Source organism: Perna viridis, chromosome 1 (assembly GCF_037379345.1).
Source record: "Perna viridis isolate PV_CMFRI_1.1 ecotype Kerala chromosome 1, ASM3737934v1, whole genome shotgun sequence".
In the NCBI taxonomy this organism is placed as follows: domain Eukaryota; kingdom Metazoa; phylum Mollusca; class Bivalvia; order Mytilida; family Mytilidae; genus Perna; species Perna viridis.
This window is the reverse complement of record NC_142445.1, coordinates 23,476,949-23,490,610: the sequence shown is the minus strand read 5'-3', so window position 1 is coordinate 23,490,610 and position 13,662 is coordinate 23,476,949. Positions and strand designations below refer to the sequence as shown.

Sequence of the window (13,662 nt, the reverse complement as noted above, 5' to 3'; positions counted from 1 at the left end):
TTTATTTGGTGCAAATCAGTCTGAACTTTCCTTAGGAGAAAAGACACATTGTGGTACAATATCAAAGAGATCAGTTCTGTTTTACTCAACTGATCATCTACACATCAGGAAAATACTTGTTTTTGACCCATAGTTCTTAATCAGGTCACAACTCCCAAAATCATGAATGGCACCTTGTAGTACAATTTCAAAAAGATCAATTTACTTGTACTTGGGACTTCAGGAAAATGCTGGTTTCTGACCCTTTTTTGGCCCATCATTCCTTAAAGGTTCAAAACCAGTCTAACCTAAGTGGTATAAAAAATTGTAGAGCAATATCATTCATTTGCTTCTACTTGAGTTACATGTATTTAGTTCAAAACTCTATGAAATGCGTGTCTGTGGCCCTAGTGGTTGAGGTTTTACATCACACAAAAAGGAGGTTTTTGTTTTCTTTCTTTTTTTTTACATTTTATTTAGCTTTTATATTTGCGAATTTGGACTTTGATATTTCACTTGACTTATTTACTTTGTAGCTTATTGCTTTGCTTTGTTTGACTTTAGTTCTATTTTGTTTTTCTTTATTTGACTTGCTTTACTTCATTTAGCTTTGCTTCGTTTTGTTTGTCTATTTATTTACTACACTTATTAGGATTGCTATTCCACCAGTTACCCAGCAACCAACTAGTCTAACTGAGACCAAACCTGTAGACTAAGAGCAGTATGCGTCCATGTTTAAGATCTTCAAGGCCATGGGACTCAACCCAAAGGGAGATAACCCAGCTGATCTACAGAAATGTATACAAGATTTCATCACTATCAAGGAATCAAAGCAGAAAGTACCACCACTAACCCTACCTAAACAAGAGTCTGGAGCCATACCAAAGCATTCCAATACTACTCAAGGAGATAGAGCCAGACCAACAAGGAATAGTGATGATGATAGACCACCACCAGTAGCCATGTCGACATATCCACCCAAAGTTAGATGTTATTCGGGAGGTGACAACAAGGGAGAGATAGCCTACGATACATGGAGGTATGATGTGAGGATGGTACAACGTGATCCCACCTACACAAAAGAATAGAAGGACTTCGTTATTCGACGTTCGCTGACAGGATCCACAGCCCGCATGATCATGTACCAAAGATTGGACCAGGACATCGACCAGATACTACAAACCCTAGATTGTGTTTATTATTGTATGGTAGTATGGAGAACAAGGAGGAGTTGTTAGCGGAATTTTACATTGCCAGGCAACTAGAGGATGAGGATGTAACTACATGGAGTAGGAGGTTGGAGGACATCATCGGTAAAGGGCTTGAGAAGGGAATCGTACCACACACAGAAGTCAACTCTATGCTGAGATCCATGTTGTATACAGGAGTTCGACAGGATTTGAAGGACATCACCGGCTATAAGTACGACACGATCCAGTCCTTCAACCAACTCAGAGTCGCACTACGACAGATTGAGAGGGAACATCAACCGATGAAGTCAACTACCAAACCCAATACCACCAAGGCAGCTTTGAATTCCAACCCCAGAGAGGAATGACATAGAGGAACTCAAGGGCATGGTATACCAACTTACCCACCAGGTCAACCAGTTACAACAACAGCCCATGCAACAACAGTACAACAGAGGACGAGGGAACTATAGAGGACAAGCGAATTACAGCGGTTTCGCAAGATCTAGACCACCCAATTGGCAACGACAACCTGCACAGAATGGGCAACAACAGCAACCACCAACTTGGCAACAACAACCACCATCTTGGCCACAACAACAACCCACTTATAGACAATGACAACACCAAGGGAACCAACAAGACAGCTATGGAGAACAGGACAGCTCTATCATTTGTAGATGATGCCGTTTGGAAGGACACATTGCGATTGGAAGCCGTGTACGACTTGACCACTCGAAGCGGGATTTAAACGCCAGGAAGCCTATACAGAGGGACCGGTATTAGGCTTGAGCAGTAGGACACAGGATCCCAAGGTTAAGAACAACCTAGTTAGATCATCAACACCACCTGGAATATTTGGAGAACCCACAGAGGCTGAAATTATGGTAAATGGACAAAGAATACATTATTGAATACAGGTTCCACCGTCTCCACTATATCCGAGTCGTATTACCAGAGCCATCTTGCTGAATCAACACCATTGAAAAGTATAGATGCCATACTGGAGATATAGACAGCAGGAGGAACTCAACTACCATACAGAGGCTACATAGAGGTTAACATCAAGACTCCAGGCAACAGAAATACCAACACCAACCATGTCATGTTAGAAGTACCAGACAGCCGATACAGCCACCATGTGCCAGCACACATAGGAATCAATGTACTCAAAACCCTGATACACCAACTCAGTGAGGAACATGAAGTAAAGTACTTACAGAACGCCACCTTGACAACGCCATGGTTTCTGACATTCAGATGTATCTCCTTGAGGGAACGCGAACTATCCAAGAACAACTCCCGACTTGCCATCATGAGAATTCAACACCGTATCCCCATACTACCCAACAACAAACAAGATGTCGAGGTATACTGCGACAAAGAATTACCATACCAGACCACACCGTCCATTATACAGTCAGCAACATTAGCAAATGAGTCCAAGGATATCGATATTGAACCAACACTTGTCCAGTACAACTACAAACAGAATGAACCATTCAAAGTACAACTTGTCAACACCACTACTAGACCCATTACCGTACCACCAAGGGCAATCATATGTGAACTTACACCAGTCACCGAGACAACCGAGGAAAATAATGTTATTGGATGAGGTAGACATCTCGAAGAGCGACTTGACCGAAGAACAGGGACAACAACTTTTACTGAGATACAGCGACATTGTTAGCACCGAAGATGCAGATTTAGGTCATACCAACCGTGTAAAACACCGGATCGACATGTTAGATGAGCGACCATTCAAACACAGATACCGAAGGATACCTCCAGCTATGTACAATGAAGTCCGCGCCCACCTACGATTGCTGTTGGACATTGGTGTCATCCGTCCATCACACTCACCATTTGCATCAGCCATTGTCATTGTACGCAAGAAGAGCGGAGCCGTTAGAATGTGTGTTGACTACCGACAACTGATCCAACATACCAAAAAGCACAGCTACGCACTGCCACGCATCGAAGACCTTCTAGGTTGCAGCGCAGGAAGTAAATTTTCCTCAGTCATCGATATGAAGTCGGGTTACCACCAGGTCGAAATCCTTGAGGAGCATAAGGAACGAACAGCTTTTTATGTTGGACCCCTTGGATTCAATGAATTCAACCATATGCCGTTTGGTCTCTGTAACAGCCCTGCGACATTTCAAAGACTCGTAGAGGATTGTTTAGCAGATTACAACATGCGCATATATTGCGTATTCATCGATGACATAATTATATATGGAAAGAACTATGAAAAACATCTCCACAATTTACAGCTGGTATTTCAACGCATCAAAGAGGCCAACCTGAAATTATCATCAAACAAATGCGAGTTCTTCAAACGGAAAGTTAAATACGTAGGACACATAGTCTCAGAAACCGGAGTAGAAATCGACGTAGACAAGACAGAAAAAAGTGGTTAGTTGGCTTAAACCAACTACAGCGGAAGACGTAAGAAGATTTCTGGGGTTTGTCGTTTATTATCGACGATTTATACAGAACTTCAGCAAGATCAGCAAGCCCTTAACCAACCTGATTCCAACACCATCGAAGAAGAAAACAAAGTCAAGACAGTCAACAAAGAGAGAGTGGAAATGGGAAAATGAAGAACAAACAGCTTTTGAAGAATTAAAAAAACGACTTGTAAAGGCACCGATACTAGCATTTGCAGATAGCACACTACCATATGAAGTCCACACAGATGCTTCAGTCCTGTATCAGCAACATGACGGATAGAAACATGTTATTAGCTATGCCAGTCGTGGTTTGAACAAGGCCGAGAAGAACTATCCGCCACATAAGAGGGAATTTCTTGCGCGTAAGTGGGCCATCTGTGATAAGTTCAAGGACTACCTTTACAGTCAACAGTTTACAGTTTTAACTGAAAACAACCCGGTTACTTATGTTTTGACCACTGCGAAGTTAAATGCTACGGGACATCGCTGCCTAGCAGATTTAGCAGCATTCAACTTTGACATCAAATACAGACCTGGGAAGCACAACAGTGATGCAGACGCCCTGAGCCGTCTACCCATCCGTATTGATGCTGTCCAAGCCCTATGCAACTCTGCTGTTCCGTCTTATGCTGAGACACTGACTTTTACACCCGAGGTTCTGCTTGATGATCTTGATCACAGAGGCACACTTATTGGAAACCTGATAGATTGGGTTAAAGTACAGTCTATGGATCCGGACATCAACAGAATTACTGAGTATGTTAGAAGTAAGCAGAAACCAGCCAGGAAAGAGATAGGAAGAAACCAGCTCCTACGTCAGTTCAACCACCTGAAGCTCATTGATGGTATCCTTCATCGTGTAACATCTGTGGATGAGGAGACCAGATATCAACTGATACTACCCATTGCACATGTACCAACAGTTCTACAGGTATTCCACACCGACATGGGCCATCCTGGAAAAGACAGAACTTCGTCCCTGATTAAAAAATCGATTCTACTGGCCAGGAATGCACCAAGATATAGAGACCTGGGTCGACAAATGTGGTAGATGTAAACGAAGAAAGTCTGATACCAACCAACGAGCTCCTTAAGTCAACATCACATCCAGCTACAATTTTGGAATTGGTCTGCATGGACTTCCCGTCCTTGGAACAGTCGAAGGGAGGATTTCAACATATCCTGGTGATCACTGACCATTTTACGAGGTTCGCCATTGCCATTCCAACTAGAAACCAGCTAGCTAAGACGCATGATAACCTTGCACCGCAACCATCTGCTACCTGTAGGATACCTCAGCGACACACCAACACCTGCTGCAAGGAAACCTAGAAAGAGACAGACCCTTGCAAAAGAAAGACCAAGAAAAGAGGAGCCGAAGATCACTCACACCGACGACACACACGATGAACCATCAGACGAAGAGTCGGAATGGGGATACCAGTTCATCAGACTGACAGAACAGGACGACAGTGATTCAACTATCATTGAGACTCCGACTGTTCAAGATACTGATGTGATTGAGGAAACAGATGCTGATGGGGACGCCCAGACTTCAACATATACTGAAAGTATTCAGGAAGACAGCTTTGTGGGAGATCAAGATCAACGAAGCGCTTCACAACAAGAGACTGATCAGGATGATACTCTCCATGATGAGGACCTGTCTACAGAAACATACCATTCAACACCGGTTCCAGTTCGTCGCTCAACCAGAGACCGGAGACCACCACGCCGTTTTACTACTGGAGAGTTCGAAATGCCCAAGTCTGCTGTAGGAGTACAAGCTGATTGGGAGAAGAGAATACACTGTATGACATCACTTGTACAGAATTCTCCGATTTTCCAAGATCTACAGACAGAAACAGGGAGAACCATAATGGATATACTGAAGTCTTCACCACATGCTCCAACTTGAAATGCCGAGACGTCATTTTTCGGCTGGAGGGAGTATGTGATAGAGTGAATATTGACAGTTTATATATATATAGTTTTGAATGTATATTAATTTTATAATTTTGGAATTATGTTAATAAGGATATTGAAATCATATTTAAATTACACTGAATCATATTTATTTATGTTTTCATTTGGAATGAATACACATTACATGTTATGTCAACTCGAAGTATTGATTATTTCATTGATCTGTTACCTTTATTCACCTGTGTTATTCTTTACACCTGGCTACCTATATTAGGTAGATTTACCTGAATTGCCTTATATGAAAATTCCTTTGTCACCTGTACTTTTCCCTCCAATTTCTTGTCATTCCACTATTACACCTTAAGCAGTACAGAAGCCATTTTCAACAAAATAGGTATTACCTAGATTTTCAACTACTTTAGACTTTCTACAAATTTATTATGATTCTGTGTATCTTATTCTTGGAGTGAAGGTCAGTTCAGTAGATTTCAGTTAGTGCATATTTTAATAATTTCATATTTAACATTTCTGCACTTTGGTATGATTGATTGATTGAATGATTGAATGCAGGAATGAGACTAAAATGGGTCAGATCTTTATGAAAGTTGTAAATTAATTAACACTACCTCAAACAATATTAAAATCTATAAATTTTGATAAACATTAAATAATTTTAATAAACAGAACAAAATACACGTACATAGTATATGGAGTGAACGTGATTTCTCCATTAAATAAACGCATAAATAACAGTATAAAATAACTTGGATCAGAGGTATTTTTGACGTCACATAAAACCTAGAGTTTGGTATCATTTTGTGTTCAGATTGTCATGTAACTTTAATTTTAGTACTGAACACAAGAGTTATAAATCCTATTTTACTTCAGGTATTATGATGTAACCAGTCAGTTTTAACTGAGCTGCTGTGTTCCTGTATTTTTTTCACTATCATCCTGTATTTTGTACAACCAGACCCCTACATCCTCATGTGAGGTAAGCTATGTGTTGCATTGTTGCATGTTTTTAGTTTGCTTATTTTGCTTACTATTTGAGTTGCTATTTTTCTACCGCTTTATTATCTTGCTTATAATAATCGGTTTGTGTAAAATACCATTCACACGAGATTTATGCAAATATATATAATTAGACCGTTTATGGAACGCATAGATAGTAAAACATGAGACACAATGTAATTTTGAGTCGATGAGATAACAACCAATTTATGTTATATTTCATTTTATATCTATTCGGTACCTTTGGTGTAAATGTCGTATTTTGTCATTTGAGTTATCTTTCTTGCACTAGTACTTATGATGTTTGTATAGTTTGTAGGGTCTAATCTCAACTTTTCCTTAATGTCTGAGACCTCTAATAAAGAATCCATTTAACTACGAAGGAGTGTTATTGTATTTTACGGCCAAAGACTCCCGATTGCATTAAAGCTAAATAAAATATAAAAAAAAAATTAAAAAAATAAATAAATAAAAAATAAGTGCCTAAAAGTACAAAAATAATACACAAATGCAGATTATAAACACAATACACTATATAATACAATCAATATAATACAAAAATCATGCAAATAATATAAAAAAACATGCAGTACCTATCCACTGTATATCTTAGTATAAACTGCTACTATATGTACCTGAAAATACACTGAGATCTGATAATCTTTTACGTTACCAGTCTCGAACAACAGTATGCGATTCTATCTACATACATTTTCAATCTAAGCAACTTGTGCTTACAACATACACGTACAATATAATTTCACTGGGTCTAACTAGGCTAGGCTAGGTGGGTAGTGGATACTGACTAAGTACTAAAAGTACTGTGGACTAAGTGACCTGACTAAGTCAAAAACACCTGTACGCAACTGGCACAAACTCAAAAAGATCACACGACAGTAGAAAAACGACCAACTGAATGCAAAGTTCTAGATGAAAAGAACTGTAGATCAATGAGTCACTGACGTGAAAAATGATATTAAGTGCTGGGACTATGTTAGCTTGGGAACTCACTCACTCGACGTTCAAACTGAGAGGGTAGAGTTTAACGTTGTAAAGGTTTATATCAAAATTTAATCTTTTTATGAAAAAAATATTTTAAATATTTATATACAAACAGCACACTAATTAGGAAGAGACTAGACAAACTTAGTCGAAACATCTAAGTCAAAATTAAACACAAAGTGACCAAGTCAACAATTACAAGACAAAACCCAAGAGACGTGGTCACACAATATACAAGTTACAACATACAAGACATACAAAAGTACATACACAACATATAATATGATTCAACGCTGTGTAAAACAAGTGTAGCAAATGTGTGCAATGTTTTGTAAATGTGTGATGTATACTCTCCTTTTGGATTTGACAACTTGAGCAACCAATACTTATATTACATGTAATTACCACACGAAGCTAAGTGTCTATGGACATGCATTCACAACAGAAAACAGTATCAAATCAATATGTGACAGAAAACTTTGCTAAGTCAAATGAAAAAACAATCAAATTTTACTAAAATTGGTGGAAGAGATTTCAAGTTAAGGTGTTTAGTGTGAACAAAGACAGGGTTCTTCAACTTTTATCTTAAAAACAATGCATAATACTCGTAGTACATGCTGCAGCTAAATGTATAGATAGAAAACCCTTTCAATTGATATGATTCCTATGATAGGGCAATATAGATATGGATATTACAAAAATGCCCAGTGTTGCACAGTGACACTGAATACACTTACATTGGCACAGAAACGTTAACTTCACGAAAGTCCATAGATTATGAACAATTCGAATTATCACACAGTGAACACTGGTCCGATCAGTCATATGTAAACAAAACACAACCGTATCCCGTCAGCTCAATGAACATGAATTCACAAGATGACTTAACATTGTCACAAGACTCCTATATCCCGTCTCAACAAACATTAAACTTTCGATAATGTTTTAACACGGGTTACCTAGAGAACTTTATATTCAGAAACTTTCCCAACTTAGTGACAACAATGAAAGTTTAATAACTTGGAATAGAAATGTACTCCTTGGGAGGGCCCCGTCAATCAATGGATATCCAAAAAGAAAACTCTGCTAGAGAAAAACAACCACCTTCAGTTCAAATGTTAAAAAATATGCCAAAGACTGTTTCGTTATCAATATGTTTATAAACGGTGACGATTCTGAGATTGAAAGTGTCCTTAGTAAATCCAGTAAACCAGCACAAAGTGTTGAAAATGAACAAATTGAAAACCCAGTTCACAATGTTGAAATGTCCGTAGTCATATAGTCGCTCTTAGAGAGAGTTGCCACCCTTGAAAAGTTGTTAAAGTCTTAAAGACGAACGAGAAAAAGAATTGAAAGATAAAATAACTGAACTTGAAGATATTTTAGAAGCTAACGTTAATACTTTTGATCGTTTTCAACCGAAAATTCAAAAATGTGAATCTACTGTCAAAACATTTGACTCTGCACGTGAAAGCATCGGCGCATTTGACTTTAATACGTACTGTTATAAAATATCAGATCTGAAAACTGAAGTGAAGAAAAATAGCGGTTGTATAAATTCTATTCAAACGTCAATTATGTAAATTCAATCACCCGTTAAATAATCAAACGTCATGTCTACAGATAGTGACATTAGTCGGGGAAACAGTGTGACCTCCTTAGGCGATAATACAAACACTGTTCACAACGCAGCGATAGAGAAATCTACGTTAACAGTTAATACTGACTCAGATCTAAATTATAGAGACAATTTTGTGCCAATTAGCTGTAATGATGATCCCAAGTTACATTTGATTCCACCAATAAACGTTTGCGACTACGAAATGTCAACCTTAAATCGAAAGTTATATATTTCAGTTGTTCGAAACCGGCTTCCGCCCGAAAACGTGAAATCATATCGAATTCCGGTATGTGTGAATTTGTCGTCAGAAACCTCGCATCCTGAAATTATTGGTCAGCTTCGAGTACAGATCGTGAGAGTGAACGAAGTTCCTTCAATACACAGTCGAACACCGACATTTTTCAAGCCGTAAACAGTAAAAGAACTTCACGCTTCTATGTTACTTACATTGACATAAATTCTACCCGACAAGCCATGTCTGAATTCTTAGAGTGCAAAGATGTAACGGCGTCAAATATCATATTTTTTCGTCCCAAGAAAGAAAGAATGTCTGATTTAACGCTCCGTCCGAGTTTCGTGACTTAGTACAAGACAAAGCGTTATGGCCTCCTGGAATGATATGTCGACATTGGTATAACATTCGCGAATGGAACGATTGGTTAACTGAGCAAAGTTCACACCAATCATCATGAAGAGTACGTCCTTAATCTTATTATTAATTATGTTATCAGCTGTTGTTTGGAACGTTAGAGGGATTATGTCGTCTGCAGCGTGCTTATCGGACTTGTTTCAGAATATTGATTGATTGTTGGGGTTTAACGTCAGAGCAGCAATATTTCAGCTTTATTCAGATGATGAACATAAAATGGACGATAAAATGAACATGAAATGATGATGAAATGAAAAAATGAGATGGGACACAAAGTTAATAGGGCCGACAAATTTTGATTGCCACTAGAAAAAAGGAAGGGATTTGTTAAGATCGGGAAATTTAGCCTCCTGTGGCGGAGCGCAAAGGTTCCTACTCCTATCGAATACCACAGCAGGGTTCTCTAACTTGCGAGGAACGTAACATCTTTCCCAACACGGTGCACCACTATTTTTCCGTATTATAACCTGACAACCCCAGCATGTAACACGCCAGGGGTACCCCATTCCATTACCTGGGACACACATCCAAGTTGCTGTAGGCAGAGCGCCTAGCCCCGGCTAGGTTTCTGAGCACTATTTAGTCGCCTTGTACAACAAGCTTAGCGCTGCTACAGGCCTATTCTTTTGACACCCGGATCTGCACGGGGCCAGTATAGCCGATGCAACATAGCTTTAATAAGTGAACATAAATTGCTTCCACATTCGTTGAACTTCCTCGATAGCATTGATCGTAATTATACGCCTTAAGCTTCTGCAGATACATCTGTGAAACAAGAGACTTACAGATGCGGTAAAGGAGACGTAGCAATCTTATGCCGTAAAGAAATAAATTTCAATGTTATCTAACTCGAATGTAATCAATCAAAACGCATCATCGGGGTAGAATTTAAGACAAGATCAAATCAGTCTATATTCACATTTTCCGTGTCTTTACCGTCAAACAATAACATTGATGAATACAAGTATGAAATCAATATTTTGAATGACTACATCAATTTCTATTCACGATACGGATATGTAATAGTCGTCGGAGACTTTAATACTAGTGTTATCGAACGAGACCTGTGTCATACCAATGTTTATAAATCCACCGAGTTTTCCGATCTCATCTTAAATAACGGAATGGTCGCTGTAAATATGGACATGTCTGTTGGGTCGACATATATCTATATTACCTGTAAAACCACGCTTGATTACATTCTTGTGGATAATTCTTTGAATACTTTTGTAAATTCCTGTGCTGTCGTAGAAGAAGGAACATTAGCTTAAACGTCCGATCATCTGTCTATTATTATCAACATTGATATTCCTATGATGCCGATATTGATTCATACCAGTGATCTTGCTTGGCCATCATGGCACAAAGCGACAAAATTAAACATCAACAGTTATAAAACATTAAATGATGACCAAAGTTCTGTAAACAATCTTAGAATTTCGACAAATTGTGATATTGACGCAACTGCTCAACAACTTACTGAATTATTGTTGTCGACAGCTGAATCGTGTATACCCAATAACCGCTTTAATAGATGAACAAAGCCATACTGGAATGACGATGTAAAACTTGCTCATCGCACCGAACGCTTAGCTCACCAACAATGAATTTCAGAAGGTCGACCTAGAGGCCATGACTTTCCCTCATATACGTATTATAAATCTGCCAAAAACCATTGTCGTACTTGTCCATGCAAAGCAGCAGCAGGTTGCGACGTTCGTTTATTTTGGAAACTTATTTCTCGGTGAAAACAACGTAAAAAGCCAGTGCTCTCTAAACTCACCTACAACGACAAATCTAGTGACCTTCCACTAGAAATATCAGATATTTTAATACTGTAGTGATGTTTACACACCGTCGCCAGAGAACGATCAAGATATACATTTTAAAACTGTAGTTGATCGGACGTTGCATGACATTCTACAGACACCTCTCAATGAACATTTGGACATACCATGTGATTTGGTCTCTATTGACGAACTAGTAAAGGCAATACATAATCTGAAACTACGAAAAGCTCTAGGCTTCGACAAATTGCAAAACGAACACTTGCGTAACTGTGGAGCAAAATTCAAACGTGAAATTCTAAATTTATTTAATGCATGTTTACGACAAGGTAAAATTTCGAAATGTTGGAAATATGGAACACTGGTACCGATTTATAAAGGAGGAGGAAAAGTCAAATCAGATCCGCGGAGTTACCGACCATTATCGTTACTACCAGCAGTATGTAAACTTATTGAATCCGTTCTGAAGGATTGTTTGTCATCATGCTTATTACAACAACAGACTCATTTTCCAAATATACAACAAGGCTTTCAATCTACCTTAAGCAGTGTAACTGCTTCATTTAACTTCCAAGAAACTCAATATTATAACCTTGAGCTGAACAGTAAATTGTATGTAGCATTTTTGGATAGTTCACGTGCATTTGACACTGTGTGGCACTCCGGCATGATATATAAACTTCATGAACTAGAAATACACAAAATATACCTGAAAATTATATATGATTGTTACCAAAATATCACAAGTTCAGTAATGTGCAATAATTTAATTCTGAGAAATTCAAAATCAAGCAGGCAGTTCGTCACGGTGGCGCGCTTTCAGGCTTACTGTATCTAGTATATATTAACGATCTCCTCAATCAACTGCAATAAGCGAAATCATGTGCTAACATTGGGAACTTGACGACCTACAATCTGTCATTAGCTGATAATGTTACCTGCATTAATATGACACCGAATGGTCTTCAGGAAATGTTGAATATTGCGTTATGTTATTCTCAGAAATGCAGGTTCAAATTCAATCCTGATAAATCGACCATCTTATGTGATACTCCAAAAAAAGAATAAAGAACATTCAAAACTTACCTTTAAACTTGGAAATAATTATCTCAATCCAGTTAATTCCGTGAAACACTTAGGCATATTGAGAACTACTGAATTAAATTGCGCATCTGACATTAACTTGTCATGCCAAACTGCTAGAAAAGCGTTCTTCGCTATTGTTGGGATGGGTTCACATCTAATGAATCCATTGACAGTAACAAGTCTTTATAATAAAACAGTTTTACCTACAGTTCTGTATGATAGTGAATTGTGGAACACTTACACTCAAAAGCATTTATGCAAACTAAACACTTTCCAACACTGTATTGTCAAACACATTCAAGGATTTCACAGGACACGATCCGACAAAGCATGTCGGATTTACCTCGCATTCCAGTCGTAGACGATAAGCGAAAATTGATGTTTCTACAGAAACTGTGTACCCTCAACACTGATACACTCGCTAAACAAGTGTTCATCTACAGACTTTTTCAATATTTTCATCATCCATTAAGGAAACAGATTGGATTCATACCGGACATAATAAATATTTTACACAAATTTGATCTCCAGCAATACCTTTTGAACTGTATATACTACGGTGAATTTCCGTCTAAATTTTCATGAAAAAATATTGTTAATACTGCCATCAATACCTCTGAGCTAAACAACAAAATGTTTAGAATACAGTGTGACTTCGCTAGATTTAAGGAACTAATAGACATAGGCAAACCATCAAACTTACGGAAATACCGTCTCATTTCATCTTTGTGTCTGCAAACAGCCAAGAAAATATCAAAACTATGGACTTTACCAATCACATCCGGGAATTGTCAATTATGTGCTTCATATTCAAATGATATATTACTGCATCAAATTTCAAATGGCCCAGTATCAAATGACAATCGACAATTAATGAACGGAAAACTGTATTGTCTTCTGGGACACGACATCTACAGTGAACTTTTTTTTGGAATTGGACATTGTTACA

General features: G+C 38.2%; 1 protein-coding gene and 1 long non-coding RNA gene across 9 annotated transcripts in view; one reads left to right on the top strand and one right to left on the bottom strand.

Annotated features, from left to right (window-relative positions):
- Window positions 1-13,662, top strand: part of LOC148627846 (uncharacterized) — a 38,246-nt gene that overhangs the window by 2,132 nt on the left and 22,452 nt on the right. For 5 of the 8 annotated variants that reach the window (XM_088580304.1, XM_088580297.1, XM_088580279.1 and 2 more), the window contains exons 1-2: window positions 4,876-5,948; window positions 6,443-6,548. In XM_088580304.1, coding sequence (XP_088436430.1) covers window positions 4,881-5,546 — 666 coding nt within the window. In that variant the 5' untranslated portion in view covers window positions 4,876-4,880 and the 3' untranslated portion in view covers window positions 5,547-5,948; window positions 6,443-6,548. Of the gene's footprint in view, window positions 1-4,875; window positions 6,027-6,442; window positions 6,549-13,662 lie in introns of those variants that run through there. The other 3 variants (XR_015921677.1, XR_015921676.1, XM_088580288.1) reach the window with 2 other exon arrangements.
- The window catches only part of LOC148627847 (uncharacterized), a 34,587-nt gene that overhangs the window by 630 nt on the left and 20,295 nt on the right, over window positions 1-13,662 (bottom strand). Inside the window, exon 2 of the long non-coding RNA XR_015921678.1 lies at window positions 7,162-7,203. This is a non-coding gene — a long non-coding RNA (uncharacterized LOC148627847). The remainder of the gene's footprint in view (window positions 1-7,161; window positions 7,204-13,662) is intronic.